General features: G+C 40.1%; 2 protein-coding genes across 2 annotated transcripts; one reads left to right on the plus strand and one right to left on the minus strand.

Moving 5' to 3' along the window:
- Window positions 1-4,580: 4,580 nt before the first annotated feature.
- LOC134743248 (novel acetylcholine receptor chaperone) lies at window positions 4,581-13,621 on the plus strand. The gene is made up of 4 exons (XM_063676657.1): window positions 4,581-4,918; window positions 8,758-8,896; window positions 10,294-10,438; window positions 12,689-13,621. Exons 1-4 carry the CDS (start codon window positions 4,808-4,810, stop codon window positions 12,762-12,764), a joined length of 471 nt encoding a protein of 156 aa, XP_063532727.1. The 5' UTR covers window positions 4,581-4,807; the 3' UTR covers window positions 12,765-13,621.
- LOC134743241 (vacuolar protein sorting-associated protein VTA1 homolog) lies at window positions 12,770-22,092 on the minus strand. The gene is made up of 6 exons (XM_063676647.1): window positions 21,953-22,092; window positions 21,597-21,790; window positions 20,652-20,802; window positions 16,367-16,524; window positions 13,030-14,650; window positions 12,770-12,994 (listed from the first exon to the last, which is right to left on the minus strand). Exons 2-5 carry the CDS (start codon window positions 21,772-21,774, stop codon window positions 14,184-14,186), a joined length of 954 nt encoding a protein of 317 aa, XP_063532717.1. The 5' UTR covers window positions 21,775-21,790; window positions 21,953-22,092; the 3' UTR covers window positions 12,770-12,994; window positions 13,030-14,183.
- Between the last annotated feature and the right edge of the window lie 1,403 nt (window positions 22,093-23,495).

The raw sequence follows: 23,495 nt of genomic DNA on the forward strand, positions 1-23,495 counted from the left end.
ATTGCCTGTGCCCAACGATGTGTCAGGTAGACTAGAAGATCACCAGCCGAGCGGCCTCTACGGAAACCGTATTGTCGGTCACTAAGCAACTGGTGGTCCTCTAGGTACCGAAGGAGCTGGCAGTTGATAATGGACTCCATTATCTTCGAGAAAAGGGAGGTTATAGCTATTGGCCTGTAGTTGGATGGATTTGAGCGGTCGCCTTTTTTAGGGATCGGGTGCACCAAAGCTGACTTCCACGAGGTCGGGACTACGCCGGAAGAGTAAGAGAGCCGAAAAAGACGCGTTAAGACCGGTGCCAACTCGGGAGCACACATCTTCAGCACAACCGCAGGGATTCCATCGGGCCCACTCGACTTATGAGTGTCGAGGGAAAGAAGTGCTTTGCGCACCGAGCTTTGTTTGAACCGGACATCCGGCATATAGCTCTCGCACCGCGGTATGGTCGGCGGCGCGTTTCCCCCGTCATCCAAAGTCGAGTTGGACGCAAAGAGTTTGCCCAGAAGATCGGCTTTGTCTTTTGCGTCGTGGGCCAATGAATCATTCTCCGTGTGCAGAGGTGGAAAAGATGGCGTGCAGAAATTCCCCTGGATAGCTTTGGCAAGAGACCAGAACGCACGAGTTCCCGACGGGAGGCGCTCTAATTTCTCGCCAATTCTACCAATGTGCAGCGACTTTGCTCTGGCAATAACTCTTTTGAAGGACCTGGAGGCAAAGTTAAACTTCTTTTTTAATGCGCTAGTCTTTACATCCCGTACTGCCGCTGCGTCTACCCAGGCCTGGTAACATTCCTGCTTTCGGCGAGAGGCCTCTTTGCAGAAACGACCAAACCAAGGTTGGGATTTGCCACCAACAGGGACCACAGAGGACGGAATGAAAAGCTCCATTCCCTGCAGCACCACGTCAGCAACAGAATCAGCAACGACGTTGGGATCATCCGGCGTGAAGCAAACCTGCCTCCAAGGGTAGGATGCAAAGAAGGACCGCATCCCGTCCCAATCTGCTGACCTATAGTGCCACACACGGCGGCCACAAGCAACTCATATAATATGGGCGAATATTCATATACAATTTGGGCAGCATAGGATTTTTTCTCTTTCACTCTTATAAATTTCGGTATTTCGCCATCGCCTCCTACCTATGATGCCACCCGGTCGGTGATAAGGACAGAGCTTGGCACTATTTTCTCTTTCCTCTTATAGGAATCGCAATAAGACTATCTTTCTCTATCAAAGAGTGTCAGGCCCTCGGGGAGGACAGTAGCGATCAAATGTAGGGCGAAATAGTAGGACAGTTCGATCGTAGATCGTATTTATTTCAATTTAGTTTTGATATCTTCCACAGTCGTATTTGGAATTCCCATTGAGTTTTATCTAACGCAGAGGAGAATCTCGCGCGTCTTTATTCCGATATTCAACAGTCACTTTGCCATAAGAGTATAGCTTTTTCGTTTTTATTTATTGACAATTTGGTTTGACCAACTATAGTTTGCGTCGGGAACAGCGACACATCTTTGACCATACTAGGTTCTATTCATATAGTTGGTAAATAAGAACAAAAAAAACTATACTCATCCTTTTCTTTTGGGTGCTAGTACTAGTGTAAGACAAAAATAGTATGATTCTCTCTGTCTATGTTTGGAATGAGACATAATACTCACTAGGAGAAGAACGATAACTCCATACAAAAAAATGTCCCTTTCAAAAGTTTATACTAGTAGCGCTCTGGTTCTATAGCATAAACTAAAATTGACAACCCGTTTAGCCTAGCGGGTATTAGCAGTAATTAAATTCAGGTAGCTAATGGTCCTGGGTTCAATCCCAGCGAGGGAGTTTCTTTTTGTATTTTTTGTTTATGTTGGGGTTAATTTATTTCTCAAATAAATAAATATGTGCAGAGATAATTTTTATTATATTTAGAAATTCTTACAATACAAAAAGACAAACAGTTATTAATTATGATATAAATAAATATTTTCATTCCTTTTACGTAGGATCAAAAGACCTTGATTAGAAAAAAATACAATAGGTAGAAAAAAAGGCGTATTCTATACAAAATTATTCATCGGACCAGACGGAACTAACTGTGGAACTTCTTTATAATATTTATTTAAAAACTTACTGGAACTGAAATGGTGGGCTTGTCAAATACAATAATGCTTTTAATATGGCTTTTTATATATTTACCTAAAAATATTATTATTTGGTACCTATATTGCCATTTTTTGTCCGAATAAGTATTGAGTATATTTAGAACATATGGTCACACACCACAATTGCAGGTAATGTAAAATGTGATCATATCACATCTATCAGTCGAAAACAAAATAAATACATTGATTATGGCAAATGGCAACTAAAGTTACATCTATCCGGTTATGGGACATTTTTTACTCCACAGCTCAGCGCAGCGGTCTTGGTCACCGGGAAACTAGTCTGGATATGTGGCAGCTTATACTATCATCTCACGCTCAAGCCATCTGTTGTTTTACTCTCTAAAACAAAACAGTCGCAAATTAAACAATATAACCTAACTTCCTTATAACTAACCTCGCTTAAAATTGCTACCAGGGGCAAGGCCAGCCAGCTTTGAGCTTAAACAATATGTGAGGTTTTGCATCTATCATCTATGATGAACTATGATTGTAATTTCGGACGCAATATAGCGTCTGCGGGACTAAAAGTGATAGTAAGATTAAATTATTATATTTAAATTTGGCATTAAGTAGTACGCTTATTTTTTTAAAGATTTATATATTTCTTACCTTGAAATAATTATTGTTTCTGGTTTATTACTACAACGGTTTAAATTTAACCGAGTCTGTGCGAAGACGCATTTAGCATACGTTGCTTGCGCATATGATTAGTTTAAATTTTTAAAACTACTAAATAAAAATATTTAAGCAAATAAATCGTTAGTTAGACGTTTTATATGAAAACTTTGTTTACAGTACATATGGTGCTACTTTCTCGCACTAGTGCGTAAAAGAGCACTTTTCGTGCATATGTCGAAAGTTTAAAGGGCCATATGTACTGTAAAACGTTGTACGATACACGTGCGAATAGGTAATTCGCAACTCGTGTCGATTTAAAACACTCCCTGCGGTCGTGTTTTAATTTATCGCCACTCGTTTCGAATTTCCTCTTTTCCGCACTTGTATCGTAAATAACTATTTTTTTTGCGTTCAATGACATTAATGACAGCATTGGCATTAATGATTTTGTCTATGTTCTTAGTTCTTACCAGCCAGACCCAAGTGCAAGAGGCACGTCAACTCTGTAGATTTTATGAACATAGACAAATACAAACTGAAATAGATAATAATTTATATCAAAAAATAAATAATAATTTACATATAGGTGGTAGTGTGACTACTTTATAAATACAAATCAAAATCTTTGATTTGTTCCCGGACTTGTATAGACGAAGCCCAAAGTTGCTGTTGTAAAATATTTTTATGTTAATTACTGGCAACTTTTTCTAGAGAACGGACAACACATAGAAGCTTTTGGCGGGTCATATATTTCTTAAGGGCTCCCACCCTCATGCGCGAAGCCGCGAACGTAAGTGTGGCGTCGATTTCGCAGATTGTTCACGCCTTCGGGCCTAGTTCCCCGTTTTTTGTCGGTTTATTAGCCCGCGTCAAAGGAGGCGCGAAGCGCGAACTGGCAAGACTCCACATTACACACTATTTTGACTCATATGTGGCAAGATAAATAATAATTATATAGTTGGTCAAACCAATTTGTCAGTCAGTAACAACCAGGAAAATTATACTCATCCCTTTCTTTTGGGTGCTAGTACTAGTGTAAGACAAAGATAGTATGATTCTCTCTGTCTATGTTTGAAATGAGACAATATTTTACGGTTTTCCAACAAAACAAAATGGAAAAATAGCTAAATCACGTATGATGCCATAGATAACTAGCAGTTAAACTCGATCAGCTGATGCTTTTCCGCCATCTTGGCGCGAACCAAACTGCGAAATCGCCGTGAAGTTTGCGAGTGTGGAGTTGGTGTGGAGTCATACGTCAACGTCGCGACATGTTCTCTCCGCGAAGTCGCGCCGCGATTCACGCACATAGTCTGGAGCGGCCTTAAGGAAGTCAATAGGCCTTGCAAAGGACTGTCTCATTTCAAACATAGACAGAGAAAATCATACTATCTTTGTCTTACACTAGTACTAGCGCCCAAAAGAAAGGGATGAGTATAATTTTCCTGGACTTATATTGACCGGGATATAGACCGTGATTACCTTTTGTATTATTTGTGGCTCCCGATCTAAAATCAATTGTGAATCATTAAAAACTGTAATTTTCCTGGTTGTTACTGACTTGACAAATTGGTTTGACCAACTATATATCATATTCAAGCAAATCTTGTCAGTAGAAAAAGGCGGCAAATTTAAAAAATGTAGGTGTAAAGGGTTATCGTCCCATAGAAAATTTGAATTTCGCGCCTTTCTACTGACAAAATTTGCTTGACCAACTAATAACTATTCTACTATTTCTACCATGCATCTAATTTTTACTGCTGGCAACACTATCAGGTCAGATATGGATTTTTTCGCGCCGGCGCGAAACGTGTGTGCTCCTCTGGCACTCTTTAGTCCATAATCATTTGGAAAATCAATTTGTCGTATTTTTTACTAAAGATACTTTGATATGATATCGCATAAATTATTTAAAATAAAATCATATACAATGTGTCAAACGAAATGAAATAATAGCATTCCTAACGGATAGTTATATTAAATGGATTGAGGCATTTTATATCACCGCTGATAAAAGTTCATATAGTTTGAAAAATGGGCTCAATCGTGTTGAAGAGTTTATCAATCCTTTTAGGGGTGTTTTTTATATTTGTTGGAATTACAAAGTTGACGCCTTTTATTTCGAAGGAACTTCACAAAGACTTGGTAAGTGCATTGTTTTCTAGTAATAAATAAACATTATAATAGTTTGGTCACTGCATTGATTTTGTTACTGAGCGATGAGAAATGCTATTTCGGTATTTGGCCTGCCGCCTAATTCCCGCAGGTCGGCCGAGCCGGCTGGTTGCGACAATTGAGTGGCGACACCGTTCGGAAATTCAATCTATATAATTAATCATAGCCAAATTAATACAGCGTAACAATGTTCCTTATTTGCAAGCCTTATATCTCGTTACGGTGCCAATAAGTGATTAAAATTAATGGGACGTGATTAACGGGATAGATGGACATAAAATATACAATGGTGATGTAGTTGTAGAAACTATATTAGTTTTATTTTGGGTTTACATCATTCCTCGACGCAAGGTCAAGCAAAGTTCGTTTACGCGATACTGTACTCAGTACTGCATTGACTGACGCGATTTTACACGTGCTTTTTCACAAACTCGCAGTTTAGGTATATTTGGCCGGCGCACCGCCCGGGAAGGTGTATGGCAGTGGGCTGCCGCTCGGCTCGCACGATAGTCGTGTCACGTGGCGCTCGCGCAAAATTGAAAATACGCAATGGCTTCGAAACCTAAATCGTGATCTAATCTTTAATCTGTATAAAAGATAATGTTCTGTTTACGGATGTCTGAATAAACGGAAGAACAAGGAAGCAGAAAAAACATATTTTTTAAATTCCGGACTATATTGACCGACATATTTTCAAAGGAATAAGTACTTCTGTGGCATACCTACTTCCGTGAGAATCAGACATACTATCTCCGGCTAAAAATTGTATGTTTACAGAATCAACGTTTGTAATTCCTACATATTTATCTTAAAAATAATAAATCAGTAGGTATAGGTACAAAAACTTGTCAAGTAACAACCCCGTGCCGACACTCGCAGCTCGGTCATAAAACTGCGGCGCGCAAAGAAGATTCACGGTTCGTGCGCGGTTATAAGTTTCAATTTTGCTTGCAGGCGGCGAGTGTAGGTATAATTTTATACCTAAATCTGGCTTTTGTGAAGGAGTGAATTTTCTGTACGGTAGTACCATTAGTTATTCTGTCGTTGATGTTTTGTCTACCTAATGACTACGCCATTGATTTACCTAATTACTCCAACCGAATACTCTATTGCAACTACTTGCTCTAAAATGCATGTAGTTATGGCGCAAGGCGTTAGGGTTGAGGGCCACGATACTTACCCGTGAATGCACTTGCCCCTCCACACAAGCGACAAGACTGTAAAAATAAATCTTGCGAGCTTTTATTGCTCGGTCACAGAATAAGTAAAAGTACTACCGTACAGAAAGGAAACTTCCTGCAAAACCGAAGTTTGACAGCGGTTCAGGGTCTCAGAATAATAACTAATTCAGGGTCGAATCATGCTATCCCTTTCGGCTATTTAGGGTTGTCAAAATTCTAGTCATATCTTATTTGTGGTGTGATCGAGTACCCCGAGAGGTTTTGTGGTGGGCTCTGAAAGAGAAATGCGTGCCTGGGAAGTATGTGAAGCTAATCCGGTCAATGTACAACTGATGTTGTACACGCGTCCGGTCAGCTGCTGGCACCACCGACAGGTTTAGTGTCACAGTAGGCTTGCACCAGGGATCGGCTTTAAGCCCCTACCTCTTCCTGCTAGTTATGGACGCTCTGTCGTTGGACATACAGGAGGAGGCACCTTGGTGTATGCTGTTTGCTGATGACATTGTGCTTGTAGGTGAAAACGAACTAGAGGTGCAGAGCAGACTTGAGAAATGGCGGCAAAAATTGGAGAATGTTGGACTAAAGATCAGCAGATCTAAAACAGAACACATGTACTGCGATTTTGGCGGTCTCTCCAGTTTTGCTGCCATAGAACTCGATAGCGTTACATTGCCGGTCTGCTCCGACTTCAAGTACCTCGGTTCGCTCGTACAGTGCGATGGCGATATTGACCGTGACGTGAAAAACCGGATTAGCACAGGATGGATGAAATGGCGACAGGTTACGGGAACCATTTGTGACGCCCGTATGCCCCTTCGGTTGAAGGGTAAAATTTATAAAACGATCATAAGACCTGTCGTCATGTATGGATCAGAGTGTTGGGCCCTAAAGGTAACGGATGAAAAGAGATTGCATGTAGCGGAGTTGAGAATGTTAAGGTGGATGTGTGGCGTGACGAGAATGGATAGGATAAGGAATGAGTATATAAGAGGAAGCCTGAAAGTTGCACCCATAACAGAAAAAGTAAGGGCAAATCGCCTAACATGGTACGGGCATGTGATGCGGAGGGATGAAAGTCATGTGACGAGAAAAGTATTGAGAATGAATGTGGAGGGAGGTACGAGGAGAGGAAAACCGAGGAAAAGGTGGATGGACTGTGTGAAAGATGATATGAAACTAACGCAAGTGAATGATGAGATGACGGGTGACAAGAGAGGTATGGAAGAAAAAGACATGCTGCGCCGACCCCAAGTGAATGGGACAAGGGCAAGCGAATGATGATCTTATTTGTGGTGTGGTGTTTGCACGTAAAGGGACGTCAAGTTGTGCCAACCCTAATAATTGCTCGGAGCAATGCTGAGCCGAACGGAGCCGAGTTTACCCGAAGCAAGGAGTTTCGTAATTCGTACCCCTCGGTCAATAACATCAAAAAATTTAAATAACTGGTATACTGGTAATACTAATAACGAATAAGCATCTAAGGGTGGTAATCCAACTATCCAATTTCTTTGTCCAATGTGTATTTGCGTCTCACATTTTGCTTAGAGAAAGAGTGTATTAGTTGTTGAATGTTGTGTTAGTAAATGTAATGACTAATGAGCAGTCTTAAAAGAAATACTGATTTTTTTTATGATATAGAAGGCAAACGAGCAGAATCGCCTGATGGTAAGCGATTACTGTGTCCATAGACACCCGCAACACCAGAGGGGTAGTAAGTGCGTTGACCGCCTTTAAGATATAGACCGCGGGCCAGGAGCATAATTATACCTATTAGACGGGTTACCCACTAGTTACCACCAACTTGGTTTGGACTACTACACTACAGGGATTTTTTTCCCAGTAGTTACCACCAAAATTTTGTTAGCGTTCAATACTAATAAAAACAGTATAAATATAGAGTGCTTTAATCAATAATCACTACATAGTATAAAACAAAGTTGCTTTCCGCTGTCTGTCCGTCTATCCCTATGTATGCTTAGATCTTTAAAACTACGCAAAGGATTTTGATGCGGTTTTTTTAAATAGCTTCTCTTTAAATATTTTTTTTTTGCACTTGCACCGTTGCACAGGTAAAACAGTGTTAATATTTTTGATCACTTTTAAGGCAATTTACTACTATTACTAATACTTAATACTATTTATTGCTATACTGTTTTTATCAGTATAGCAATAAATAGTAATCAACCTCTAACAACATTTTGGTGTTAACTACTGGGAAAAAAAAACAATAAAACCGGCTAAGTGCGAGTCGGACTCGCGCACCGAGGGTTCCGTACTTTTTAGTATTTGTTGTTATAGCGGCAACAGAAATACATCATCATATCACGGATCATGAGATACAGCATGTGGTGACAGACGGACAGCGGAGTCTTAGTAATAGGGTTCCGTTTTTACTCTTTGGGTACGGAACCCTAAAAACCACCTTTTACCTGTGGTAATTCGTCTCTGCAAACAAATATTCTATTCTATAAGTAAAACAAAATCTGAATGATGACGAGTCTTTCTTGACGTAACACCACAACATAAACTATTAAACGCTGCCGTCATCATTATATTATGTAAAGCCAACAAAAATGTTAATGGACGGATGAGCGTGACATGGCATGACAGATGTTTACATTGTTTCAGAGGAAGGAGTACGTTAGATATGCCAAGGTGTTTCCATTAACCGAGACGTTGGACTTCAAGCTGCCGTCGAAATGGTATAGGCGGACCGTGGGCGCGCTCGAGATACTGTTCGGGCTCACCATGGCACTATTTCCTGGTCGTAAGTTACAGTTAAAAAAAATCTTTCGCATCCAGGCGGCTACCCAGTGCTAGGATTGCTAGGTAGGTTTGTAAGGTAGCACAGGGGCCGGCAAAATTTTGAGAATATAGGCACTCTAAGTGAAAATTACCAGTTTTAGGAGTCTCAAAAAGCCTCAAATATTGTTTTCTATGGTCTAAATGTGATTTTTTTTGAGTGACTTGAAGAGCCGAGAGTGAGTAGAGAGTAGATATGCTCCTCGTGTCGGCAAAGCGCAGCCACAGAATAACTAATAGTACTGCTAGTGCAGGCACTAGCAGATACCTACTTACGGAAAAGACCACCTTTGTTCTGCCTAACACTTTGTTTTAATCGTAAATTTTAGAAGACTAGCACTGGCGTGGTTAGATTTAGTTCTGTGGGCGTGGTAGGTATATCTCACTGATCTCGACTTATATAAGTAGGTCACTCTTTCAAGTTAACATCAATTCCCACGATAGTGCGATTTCCTTTTTCTAGTGCGTGAATCACGCGCGAAAATCGCAGACGGACATAAACCGCGAACCATTAAGAGCGTTCTTACAAGAAAAGTCGAAATAATCAGGTCAGGGCTAATGTACTGTGGCTAAATGTACTACCTAACAGATTTTACCTTCTTTTCTACTTATTTTTTTGTAATAATCGATCATATTCATATCGATCCTCTGTTCTTGTGCTGTATGAACTTGTACATGTGTAATTAAGTTGGGCAATAAGCTTGTTATATTTTATTCCGTTTCTATAAGTGAAAACCTATAATTGGCTATCTAATTCTATTGTAGTTTGTTGATATGTTTAGCGCTGTTGGTTTTCCATGTACCAAAATAAAATAAAATAAAATAATGTAAAATTGAAAGGAGGCGATGATAGTAAAGTATCCGCTCTCTTTGTTGCGTTGCGGTACAAAAAACAGAGGGATAGGGTGCAAATAACAGGAGAAATTGGCGCCAAATCTAGGAACGAACAATATACGTCTCGGCTCCACTTGATCGCGCTCGACGTGGCAAAAATGTGTGGTGGCTTTTCGATATCTGTGAGCTTATGTTTTCCATAAACCGCCAGGCTGCACATACCACAGTCAGCGACTGTTCGTCGCGCACACGCGTAAAGCCTATATTAGGTACACGTCTGTGCAAATATAGTCTAATAACTGATGTTTCTCTCCTGCGGTTATCCGGATTGCGGCATTGGCGGCTTCTTATTTGTATGAAAAAGCCAAAACCCGACGGCGAAAAACGAAGTCACTGCCAAGTCGATGATAATTTAACATCGTCGGAGTCAATGTGCATTACACAGCTGTGGAGTGAGATTTTGTTCCTATACAGAACGTTTACCTCTACGTGTGTTATTTTTATAAGCCCACAAACCGTGCGTTACAGATAAGATAAAGAACGCCGCGAACATCGGGCTGGTAGCGCTGATGGTGCTGGCGGTGTACTCCCACGTGATGGTCGGGGACCCGTTCGACCGCTGCGCGCCGGCGCTGGTGTTCTTCTTCATGCTGAGTGGCCGGCTCGTCGTCTGGTGAGTCAGCCCCTACAAATCGTTCAGAATAATGAAGTGTTCTCAACGGCGGACTTCGCCTTTTTTTCTTAGCACAAAAGAAGGGTCTCGCAAAGATCAGCCTTCCGGATCCCAGCAATGGTTAGCTGCCGCTTCGTGTTCTTTCCCAGTTTCGTCTTGACATCTTCCTGGTTGTATTCGAAAGGAAACCAGTGTTCAGTTGGCTGTCTAATCGAAATAAATAAAGTTGAGGCTAGTTAATATTAGCTGCCTGTAAACCGAAAGAGTAAATTAGGCGTAGTCAGGTAGGTGGAACTTGGCGGTAATACAAAAGTAGTCGAGCCCGAAGCCGGGAAATCTGCTTTACGACTACTGTTGTGTTGTAGGCGGGCGGATCATCATCGGCTTAAAATGCCTGCCTATAACTAAAGGCAGGGAAGCGCTCAGTTATTAACTAGCGTCGTTACTTTGATGCTCTTATCTCATACATATCAATTTGCTGTTCGAATTGGATATGATGTAACTTCTTAATAAATTGGAATTAAATCTTTCCGGTTTGCAAAGTTAAGTATAAACGGAAATGATGGAAGCAAAAAGAACGCGTTCCTGCTTTCTGAACGTAAATAACCTGTTTATATTTTTTAGATCCTGGACCTAACTTTATTAAAAAGTATATTGAGATAATTTTGTCTTTTATTATCGTCATATTTTGCCTGACACGTGTGCAGTAAAAAACAAATTCTGATTTTAGAGCCACCTACGCTCGATTGCTGCTAAATGTGCATAGCAGATTTTATATATGTGCATAAATTTTCCGCACACATCAAAGATAAACCGTGACTTTTACATTCAACTTGAAACGACTGTCGTAAAAGCTAACCTCAAAAGAGTTTTATTATCATTACATAAATAAATATCATTACCATAACTAGTCATCTGGGCTTTAAGTCGTTGCAATAAGGTTTAAGAAAGTTTAATTGTCTATGTCGTCAATGGTGATATAGAGTATATAGAGTAACTCTCAGTACCTTGACCAATCTTTATGCGATGTAAACATGAGTTACGAAATAAAACTAGCGGTATCAGACGCCTTACATTGGTCTGGCAGCGCGCCAGGAATCCGCGATTACGAACGCATGTCGCGCAAATAATACGCGTTCCAGTCGATTGCGATTTCAACTATGCCCGTTATCTGTAACACGTAACACTGTACTTGCCTTTGTGTACCTATACGTAATACATCACCATGGTAAAGAGAACAGAACGCGTCAGCGCAATCCGATCATCATAATTCATAAGACAGTTCTGTGGTATAAGGTCTTCTCGAACTTTTGATAATGTGGTTTGGATTAAATACTCTCCTATAGTCTTAGTTATGTTTTCAGGAGTAGAGTACTAATAGATAGACCTACTGATGTGCCGTTGGAAAGTTTCCAAAATTGCCAAATTTCCACATGGAAAATTTTCGGAAAATTCTCATATTTTTGTATAGGAATCGAACTTGCACAATCTGTACAGAATAGATGTAGTGCAGAATTGTTTTCCATCGTATTCTCTTGGAATGGAATGGTTCGTATTTGTCATACTACTTCAGTCAACCTCAGTACTTTTTGTAACCGACACTGACTGAAATAGCAAGACACGTTCGTACGTTTCCGTGAAAATACGATGGAAAATAATTACTTACTATACTTGTATATACTTATAGTAATAAAATTAAAAATTGTGATTGTGGGCGCAAACTAACAAATTAACATAGAATTGAATTAATTAGGGCATGTATCTCATTAAGTGAAATGTAAATTGCTTCTTTTTGAGATCAACAAAATTCTTTAACCACAAATAATTAATTATGCACTACATCTGTAGATAGACCTACTATGCCAATTTTTTATGTGCTGAAGCAAAGAGTATTAATTAAAATTAACTTCTTAACCTTATGAAAAAAATCCCTTAAGGGTCCCCGGCAAGCTCGGTTCTCCATACAAACGTAGTTACGCTCTTTATTTTTAAACGAGTAGCTAGTTTGCTCTAAAACTTTGTACTTACAATAGGATAAGGTATATCTACGTCTGTCTTAAGCGGTTAACAAAAACAATCTTCAAACTCCTGGATTCCGTAACCTGCCGAAACCAGTCCATGGGTTCGAAGATTGTCCACGATCTGGCGTACAGTAGGGGTACACTTGTGAGTCAAAGGGCCACCAACAACCATCGTGTATACGAAAATACCTACGGACAACATTAAAATGAACATTTTGTTTATTCCTAGGTACCAGATCAGCCGCCGCGAGGAGCTGGAAAAGAACGCGGCGACACAGAACGGCAACGGGCTCAAAAGAGACTAGCTGAATTCATCCATTCTTTATTTGCACCAATTGCTTTCAAATTTCAACAATACCGAGAGGTATAAATTGGAATTCGTAATGCATTTTGCATATTTATTAATTTAATAATGTTATTGTAAAATGTTGTTTTACAAATCCTGTCGTTACGACTTTTTGTCACTTTTCTGTGATTTACTCTAGTCGCTCGCCGTTGTTTTAGTTAAGTTACTTGACAACAGCCGTTTCGAAACCTCTTAATAAGTATTTACAAATAAATTTGGGCCACGCCGTCATTAGATCACCAACAACATTAAATCGTGCTCCGACTCTCCTCTCGACAGGAGCTGTTTGTACCTAAAAGTGATATTAATTTAAGCGATACCTAAGCACTAGGTTCATTTTGTATGTGCGAGTAGTATGTGATAGCAATGCGTATGCCATTTAGGCCGGGACTACGTCAACTGCCACTGTATTATATATTATTATTAGTAGGTTTAGCCAACTAATGCACAAAGATATATCTTTGGTTAAAGCACCCTTATGTCGTCATTTTGTGGTGTCTTATTTGCTCAAAGGGAGTCTTGTAGATTAGCTATGTATTTAATAATTACTTAATTAATTCTGTTAACATCATGACGTCAAAAGAACACGTATGTTCGTGTAGATATCAATAAACAATTATTATGATATGTAACCTTTTAGGTACCTATATTCATCTTAACATAATGATTGTTACCCATTAGAAACTTCACATTGATTGGAGATGACAAACTATTTAATAATCATTGCAATTTTGATAAAATTAGATAATTGTATTATTTATTTGTGTGATGTGCGTCGTGTTTGAAGTGTGATTGTTTGAATAAATGGAAAGAGAATTATTTGGTTTTATTTCTATCTGTAAAATCTACTTTTGGTTTAAATAAAACGCGAAAATGATTAAAGCTGTTCTTTAGTACAATCATATTGGATAATACTTGTTAAGGCTTACCCGTAAACTAAGTATTTAATGTGAGTACTGTATCTATACAACTGTTTTAAGTATATTTCAAATAAATAATATACATAATATAAGGCGACATGCGCATAAGTCAATAAGTGGTATTATCAAATTTCTATGAAGCAAACTTTATGTTTCTGCAACTAATTACTACGATTCGAAATGTTGCTAATTCGGAACTTTCTATGTATTAGCAAAGAGTTATCGAGTGTATTAGAGGTGTATAAAATACATAACTACTCTCATTCTCATTGTATAAAATTTAGTCAATAGAAAATTGGATCAAGAATATCACAAATCGGCCTGGACTTTAAGATTACACCCTCTTTTTATCAAGGATTGATATTTGATTTCAACAAATAAATATAATGTAATATCACCTGCTGCCTCGATTCCAAAACGGATAACAGTGGGCTGCAAATAAAAAAAAATTCAAAACTTCAAGCCGGGTCTCTTCCAGTCTGCAGCAGTTCCAAGGCATTTTTGAGATTAGTGATGGCCGTCTTCATGTCCTCGTAGTTGAGAGCGCTGCTCGCCCATTTGCAGTACTTCTGGGCTTTAGCTATCTGGTCCGGCGTGAGCTGGGCGGCGCTCGTGTTGTCTCCGTAGAGGGAGGCGGGCGCGGCGACGGCGGGGCCGGGGCCGGGGGCGGGGGCGGGGGCGGGCTGCAGCGCGGGGTCGTAGGGCACGAACCCGCCCGGGTTGGGGTCAGGCGTGTAGGGCACGTTGGGGAGCTGGGAGGCGGCGCGCATGGCGAGGGTGGGGTCGGGGAGGCTGCCGGGCGGGAGCTGCGAGTACGCGGGCACCTGAGGGAAGCCGGACGCTGACGCGGCGGCCGCGGGATCTGAGGCGGGTGCGGGGTTCGTCACTTCTGAATCATCGTCTTGTTCCTCGTCTTGGATTGGACCTGTAATAGGTTTTGAAATTACTTTTTCTACTCCAGCACTCATATTTGAAGATTAAATGACTGCCAGTGAGATCGAGTCGATTATTATAAGGATCCTAACAGTAGTGTTCTTAGGGATATTCATACAATATTATGCAACTGTTGTTTTACCCTTTGGGTACGAATCCCTATTACTAAGACTCCAACGTCCGTCTGTCTGTCACCAGGCTGTATAGCTAGACAGTTGACACAGATAATGTATTTCTGTTGCAACTATAACAACAAATACTAAAAACGGAATAAAATAAATATTTAAGTGGGGCTCCCATACTACAAACGTGATTTTTTTTTGCCGTTTTGTGCGTAATGGTACATGGTACGGAACCCTTCGTGCGCGAACCCGACTCGCATTTGGCCGGTTTCTTTTTAATTCTGACTTCTAGGCAAACCAATATTTACTTTGATTTTATTTCTAATTTTAGGTACGTGTTTGCCGCTGCCTTAGAAAAAATATTGTATGCAACGGTAAAGAATTAGGTCTTAAAATTCTCGGGCCTGTCTTTACAAAACTCAACTTCGTTTCGTTTTGTAACTTTGGCCCTTGAATTTGAAGATCCCTTATTACGTGCCTGTTGCACAAAATACTATAACACACAGCTTGTTGTATTATTCGCTACGGCCAAAAAAAAACGGTGCCACACAAGTAAGTAGTTAAGACTTAAGAGTCAAGTGCTGTGCCGAAAAATTCACCTGACTAGCTCTACTTACTTACCTATCTGTTTATTTAAGGTCGCCGTCATCGAAAACGATGAGGAGGACTATATACTTACCTGTCAGGTGAATTTTTCGGCTCGTACATACCTTAATACAATGAATAACCCATTCAAAGTGACTTTAACCTCTAACCTATATGTACCTATGGATCAAATTCAAAATAGTTATTTCAGAAAAAGAACTTATGGTTGCATATAATGTTTCGGTGGCTGCTTGGTCAGGTAGTTTTCATGCTGTTACATGAATTTTAACCATATATATACATAAGCTAAAATCTTTTTTAATGGGCTTGTTTTTACCCAGCAGCAACCCAGCAGAATGGAATTCGTCCTTTTGGTAGCCAATTACACTGCATAAAAGAAAATAGCTCTATAACGCAGTAAAGGGTTCGAAACGTCGGGATGTATTATAAATTCAATATACGCGATATAATCCGTTTTCATAGTTTTAATTTAAAAATAGCTCTGTTTAACAGATAACATCTAAGCTCGAACTCACTTTAGTACATCTGTACTGTACTTGATATACGCGGTAAATTCAATATACGCGATATAATCCGTTTTCATAGTTTTATTTCAAAATAGCTCTGTTTAACAGATAACATCTAAGCTCGAACTCACTTTAGTACATCTGCACTGTACTTGATATAGTAATTTATTTGGTTGATTGTATAACATATAGGTACTAAATTTTGTACTAAGTTTTGCCGGTAGCATGCAGGACTTGTTAGCACTTACACCGGAAGCAAGGGATTGGTTACTCAATTTAGATATTAAATTGTAAATATTTTCGTTTTGTGTAACTATATAAATTGTAAATTAAAACATTTATTTTTTATACCACGTCGGTGGCAATCAAGCATACGGCCCGCCTGATGGTAAGCAGTTACCGTAGCCTATTCAGGAATAAAAGCCAGTAACAATAATAATAACAGGTACTAAATAAATATTTGTATATAGTAACCTGGGACAGGTGCTTCTCCATTCTTTAAGCAGTTGTGGATGTAGGCCGCCTTCCATTTAGCATACTTCCTGTTCTGCACGGCTTCATCTGTCAGGTCTCCAAATGTCGTCAGCACGTCATAGATCATGCCGGCTGTGTAAAATGCTTTCACCATGTTCCTGAAATAGCAATTATAATCAACAATGGTTTTGTCTAACAATGGTGATATTACCCAGGTACCGTTTGTAGCGGAGGCACTAAACAAATGGACCACTTTCTGCGGTGGCGATGAGCGGCCGGATAATCCCATCGTTCAGCGGGGGTGGGACGATATATTGTGCAGAAGGACCATGGCGAATATGTTAGGGGAGGCGGTAGGATCCGACTTGGCGCGCCTCAAAGCCGCTTCGAGGGTTGAGTCGGGGGCGTGGCTACGCGCATTGCCTTCCTCCTCGCTAGGCACACTTTTAGATAATGATTCCTTAAGAATCGCGGTTGCCTTGCGTTTGGGGTGTAAGGTGTGCGAAGCACATCGGTGCATTTGTGGGGTCATGGTTGAAGAAGACGGTCACCATGGCCTTAGCTGCATGAAGTGCGCGGGTCGTTTTTCCAGCCATTATGCCATCAATGATGTCATCCGCAGGGCTTTGGTGTCGGCCAATATTCCTTGCGGTTTGGAGCCTCCAGGGTTGTGCCGCACGGATGGCAAGAGGCCTAATGGTCTGACATTGGTTCCATGGCAGAGGGGACGATGCCTCTTGTAGGATGCAACGTGCGTGAGTACATTTGCGCCGTCCCACTTGAGTCTCACCGTCAGGTCTGCTGGTACTGCCGCGGAGTATGCCGCCAAAATGAAGCATGCCAAGTACTCTGCCCTGGAACCAACGTACGACTTTGTGCCGGTTGCAGTCGAGACTGCGGGACCTTGGGCTGTGGAGGCTAGGGACTTTGTGAGGGATTTGGGTCGGCGGCTGAGGGACAGGGGGTGCGACCCTCGGTCCGGATCGTACCTGGTCCAACAGATCTCGTTGGCCATTCAGCGCGGTAACGCTGCCAGCGTAATGGGGACATTTGAGCCAGGTGCGATTCGTGACGGTTATTTTATTTAAACAAAAAAAAAGTGACAAAGCCTGTTGCGGATATCATCATTGGTATTTTTGGGACGAAGCATGTTGCTGATTTGCATTTGTAGCCACCTGACGAAGCCTGCGTTGCGGATTTTTTACATGTAACTAAATATTATTATTTTTAAGGTTTTCTCAAAAAAAAAATACATTCAAGTAATTTATTGAGCGTATATTATAATCAATATTGTGTTGTAGGTTTGTTTACAGCAAAGATCGATATAACTCCGTAATAGATGGATACAGTCTAAGGAAAAAACGTGCCTCGAAAATCAAGAAAATTTGATTCTCGTTCAGAGGGCGCTACTAGCTTTGGCCTACTGTCGTATAGATGGCGTTGACGTTTTAGGTATTCATTAAATGTATATCAAATTAAACTAAATAAATTAAACCTGTGTTTGATATTTTAGCAGTATAATAATAAAATCCTTTCAGTTTTAAATAGTTGACCACAGCAGCATTGCTTGTATAGCAATCTACAAAAAAAAACTTCAACATTTAGTGACCCTTAACACGAGCGCTTTTTCAACGCGCGTTAATAAAGCGCTTGAATCTGCCCGCACACTAAATTCGATTTAATGTCCATGGCAAGGCTTAAAGGTGAAAATCCAAAAACGCTTGATAACGTGTGAATAAACACACATGTTTCCATTTGTGTCATTCAAACGCTTTTTTCACGCGCGTTGAAAAAGCGCTCGTGAAAATGAGGCCTTATTCAGCAAATAGGCCACAAGGGCACTTTTACACGTCAACATTGAATTTACATACAAGCAAAGAAATTATAATAATACATCAACAATTATAATATACAATTAGAGTTTTGAATGATTCACGGTTAGTTTCACTAGATGAAGATGGGTTTACAATACAATACAATACAATCATTTATTAATAAAATTAAAATTTTACACGTCATAGTAATTTACAATGCTATTCTAAATTACATTATTATTCATATACATTAAATTATTAAAATTACCATGCATTATTATAAATTCGGTACACAATTGTTAACCAAATGTTTATTATATATAATATTATAATGTTTTAAATGTGCAGGACTCATGTGACATTCTATTCCTATCAGAAGAATTCGTTTAACGAGTAGAAGGCAGCAGAGACTAGGTATTTTTTAAGTTTGAGTACGAAAGAATTGTAGCTATTCGCAGTTTTTATGTCTTCAGAGACTCGGTTATAGATTTTAGGGCCAATTGTGTGCAGACATTTTTTAGATTTAGCCAGCCGTGTGCGGGGTGGACGAAGTTCGTGGCGGCGCCTTAAGTTGTATTTGGGTTCCGCAGCATTAGACTGGAACTGTTCGTAATTAAACCTTACCTGTTTAGCTACCTCTAGGATATAAAGGCAGGGTAGCGTTAGTATTTTGTTACTAGTGAACAGTTCTTTGGCAGGGTGGTCCCATTTGACACCGGCGACTACACGAATTGCGCGCTTCTGTAGTTTGAAGACTCTCTCGCGCTCCGCGGCGTCACCCCATAGGTCTATACCATACGTTAATAGGGAGTGAAAATAGCCAAAGTAAGCCTTTTTGACGTTGTCGGGGTGCAGACTTTGGCGCAACCTTGAGAGCGCGAAGCAAGCGGCAGCAAGGCGGTCACACAGAGAATCGATATGTGGTCCCCATGTTAGGCCAGAGTCGAATGTAAGGCCTAAATATTTTACGTGGTCGACTTGCGGCACTAGCAATCCGTTGCATGTGATATTAAGGGTGTGCTCTCTAGTTCCCCTTAGGCCGAAATGGACAATATTAGTTTTTTCAATGTTGAGGGACATACCGTTCGCCGCGAACCACGCCGCAACCTGCTGCATCACTGTGTCCAGTTTTAGTATTAGTTGGTCCTGGTTGTCGGCTGCAACAATTACACAGCCGTCGTCGGCAAAAAGGACAAACTCAGCTTCATTGGATGCTTCTGAGAAGTCGTTCATAAGAATGAGAAACAGGTTATTTCCCATTGTGGAGCCTTGGGGTACAGCACAATTTCCGAGGTCAAGGAGCTCTGATCGTTCTCCCTTGACTGACGTTAGTTGTTTACGTCCCTGGAGAAAAGAGGCGATCATGTGATGAAGTTTACCTGTCACACCATAATGGTCCAACTTCGCTAGGAGGAGCGGGTGATGCACGAGTTCGAAGGCACGAGAAAGGTCACAGAATATAGCCGCAACCTGTCGTTTTGCCTCTAGGTGACTTATGACTTTGTTTGTTTGTTTGTTTAAACTGTCAAATGTGTGGAATCCTGTGATTTGTTTGTGTAAAAAACCAGTGATATCCGAATCAAACACGCGTAGTGACAGTGACACAGTGAGTGTAGTGTGTTTGGACAGACCAACGAGTGTGAACGCGACCGGACCAACAAGTGTGAATGCGACCGTTGGTAACGTTGAAAGTGAACGCAGCCGACGCGCAAGAATGAGCTGAATGAGGGTAGACAGAGCGCTGTCTACACAAATTTGAGACCCACCCTCTATTTTCAGTCACCCGTGAACATGATGCATGTAACTGCGTCGAAATATCGGGAGCTCACAAATAATACAAAAGGTAATCATAGTCTATATCCCGGTCAATATAAATCTAATTATAATATACAACTAACTGCAACTACCAATTCAAACTAACGTATTACAATTACTTAGAGATGTATAAGGTCTCTTGATGTCGAATTACATAAAAAAAAATCTAAAATTATTTAGAGGTGTAAATGTCTAAGTGTCAGAACAGAACTATAAGATTAGTTTATCAAATTATACTCAGAGATGTATAGGGTCTCCAAGAGTCAATATCCTGTATAAATTAACACATTAATTAAGAGAAAAGAAACATATGGGAACCAAAATCTCACTGTCATTATACTCAGAAATAAAGTTACTAAATAGCTCATGTTAGCTTAGACAGACCATTAATACAATACAATATGACCAAATTTACGTTTAGGTTGGTTGATACAGACCTAGCTGCTTTGCGCGGAAATTACCACGCAAGGCAGCTTGGGTCTGTGTAGACATGCCTCGCCTGAGGCAAACATGGCCACAATTCCTTTTTAACAAGAAAATATCACTACAGTTATTTTAGTGCAATAGTGTCACAAAGTACATGTAGGATTACTTATGAATTAAAAGTACCTTAAAACCCTGAAATTCAAGTTATTAATAAAGGTTACAGTTCTTACTTTCCATAATTCTGTTCTCTGTCTGCCTTATCAGCAAATAGAAACAGTCTTAAAGCGTAATTCTCCAGATGGGCCTGACCCGCCACTTCATTGCTGATGGCTTCATTGTCTTTCATGCTTTTTTTGATTTCTTCTAACCAGTCCATTAATGCTGAAAATATGCAATATTTCATACACTCAGTGAGACACACAATATACAGTAGATAACATATAGACATAACATATAGTAGATAGAGTCTGTACGAAAAGAGAAGAGTCATGGAATGTATAGGGCACAATACATTCCACGACTCTTCTCTTTCCGCACAGATATAAGTATTTCTGTATGTTACCAGAGAATGGTAGATACTTTTGATACATAGTCTTATCCACTACTTATTAATGCTGATTGTATGACCCCATTTGTGTATTTGAATATTCATTATATAGTCAATTCACCAACAATACAATAAATTGAATAAAGATCAAATGATTATACCTCTCGCATCAAATGATGGTCCCTATGACATTTCTTTCAAGTCTCTTTTGTTTAGGGTTAATTTATAAAATAATAAAAGAAAACTATGTTTTTGGTGTATTTTTATTACTTAATTGCTATTCACTACGTAGTATAAAACAAAGTCGCTTCCTGCTGTCTGGATGGATGTCTGTCCCTATGTATACTTAGATTTTTAAAACTACGCAATGGATTTTGATGCGGTTTTTTTAATAGACAGAGTGATTCAAGAGGAAGGTATATGTATAATACATCAGCATTGCACCCGTGTGAAGCCGGGGCAGGTCGCTAGTTCTATATAAATTAATGTGATGATTCCAAAAAAACATCTACAAACAACAGTGTGGCAGTTACTCCTTATAAAATTAACTGTCATAGGCATCACCATGCAACAAGAGAGGTATAAGAAAATAAATTGAATTTCTGGTTTTATAAAAAAGAAAACTTACCCATTAAAACTTTAGTCTCTTCTGGGGTTTTCTTTGTTGTTGCCTTAAGACCAACTTGTAAGGCATGTAGCCTGCACCAATAGGCAATCACTGGATCCCTTGACTCATGTTCTGTAGCTACCTTCAAATAGTGCTGGATGGATTTCAGACTGGGCGGACATTCCGGAATGTTTGCCATCTTGACACTACGTTGCCTAAATGTAGAGATTACTTCATTAGAGATATTTACACTGTATAAAAAAGGATCTGTAATAGAGTTACTGATGTAGTTTGTATTATGACTTACGATTCTGAACAAGGCAAAAACTATCAACAAACTTTAACAACCTAAGGAATTTATATAGTTATTACCATACCCTTTGCCAAAGCACCTTTGTAGAGCACTAATCAAATTTGTCGTAGAATATGATGTATATAAACAACTGAATTTACGTGTTAAACATGAACATAATAATTATTGAAACATGAAATGAAAGATAAGAATATGAATCAAAAAATAATAATATGAATGTATGAATAATTTGAATGACGTCATGAACAAATTGACATTCAAGTTGTCACTGTCAAGTCAAGAATAGCATAGACATAGTATAGAAGAATAGGGAATATTCATAAGGTCCCTCCACACTCGTGCGCGATTTGCGGCGCGAAGCCGCGAACGCGAGTGTGGAGTCTAGTTCGTTATCAGCGAAATCGACTCCACATCCACACTGGCTTCGCGCCGCGATTCGCGCACGAGTGTGGAGGGCTATAGGAATATTACTCGAAACTCTGCGTAGGTGGTGCTACTACCACAATCTGAGGGTCTATTGCAAAACAAGAAAATCGAATTTCGTTATCTAGCATCTCTGTCACTCTTGCAGATTCGAGCGATGAAGAGGCAGATAGCGAAATTTCGGATGCGCGTTTCCCGGTAGGTCCTCTGTAAGCAAACCCCCTTAATGCATCAATGTCATATTTTATTATCTCTGAAAACTTGTCAAAAACCTGTTTAAGGTACAGTATGTATAAGTTACTCTATGGTTTACTAAAAAGGCTAGTGCTGGATTCTGGTGGCAGAACATTGCAGTAAAGGTCCCTCCACACTCGTGCACGAATCGCGGCGCGAAGCCGCGAAAGCGAGTGTGGAGTCTAGTTCACTAATAAGCGAAACGGTTCCACACTCGCGTTCGCGGCTTCGCGCCGCGTAGTCTGGAGCGAGCTTTATATCCCCTAATGCCATAGATGGTAGGATCCTATAGACGAGCTATACGCGTGCGTCTGTGAGGGACAGACATACGCAATGCGACAAAATGATTGGTCGCGTTATTTGTTGCCCAACCATACTAAAGGCCAGTTCAGACGGGTTGAAATCAACCGATTTGATCAGAAAAGAAATTAGCGTCAATCTCCAATTTAATCACCAATTTTAGATTTGTGGAAAATTTGAGCGCTCTAAATTAAAAAAAAATGCCCCCAAAAGCGAATATTCTTGCGTCCGCACCTCTATTTTTTATCGGTATATCGGTCATAATCAGCGGTTGAAATAATGAGGGCTAACGCGTATGAATTCGCCGCTAGGGGCGCTAGTGTAGATGGTGGTCTTTTCCATAGTTCGAAATGTCAAATGTCACTTGTCACTTCAATGACTGACAGCTGTTCTTTAGTCTTTTGGACCTCCATCAACAGAGGCGCCAACTGGTGAGCAAAAAAACGATAGCCCTCATTGGCGTTTGCGTTCGCACCACCTGATTTAATCAGGCAATTTGATCAGATTGGGCGAAAAATGTTTAGGGTGGGGAAAGCAGCTAACACATTATCGGAGCATTATCGCAACGCACCAAGGTCATTGTGTGATGCAACCATAAGTAAGAGCAAGAAAGAGATATTGCTTTCTCGCTCTTACTTATGGGTACGTCG

Source organism: Cydia strobilella, chromosome 7 (assembly GCF_947568885.1).
Source record: "Cydia strobilella chromosome 7, ilCydStro3.1, whole genome shotgun sequence".
Lineage (NCBI taxonomy): Eukaryota > Metazoa > Arthropoda > Insecta > Lepidoptera > Tortricidae > Cydia > Cydia strobilella.

What these genes read in the sequence shown, in the direction of transcription:
- LOC134743248 (XM_063676657.1), top strand. Translation starts at nt 4,808, where the DNA reads ATGGGCTCAATCGTGTTGAAGAGTTTATCAATCCTTTTAGGGGTGTTT. An exon ending in AGGAACTTCACAAAGACTTG is followed by an intron (nt 4,919 to 8,757) that starts GTAAGTGCATTG and finishes ACATTGTTTCAG; the next exon opens with AGGAAGGAGTACGTTAGATA. An exon ending in CATGGCACTATTTCCTGGTC is followed by an intron (nt 8,897 to 10,293) that starts GTAAGTTACAGT and finishes CGTGCGTTACAG; the next exon opens with ATAAGATAAAGAACGCCGCG.
- LOC134743241 (XM_063676647.1), bottom strand. Translation starts at nt 21,774, where the DNA reads ATGGCAAACATTCCGGAATGTCCGCCCAGTCTGAAATCCATCCAGCAC. An exon ending in AGAGACTAAAGTTTTAATGG is followed by an intron (nt 20,803 to 21,596) that starts GTAAGTTTTCTT and finishes GCATATTTTCAG; the next exon opens with CATTAATGGACTGGTTAGAA. An exon ending in TGGAGAAGCACCTGTCCCAG is followed by an intron (nt 14,651 to 16,366) that starts GTTACTATATAC and finishes AACCTATTACAG; the next exon opens with GTCCAATCCAAGACGAGGAA.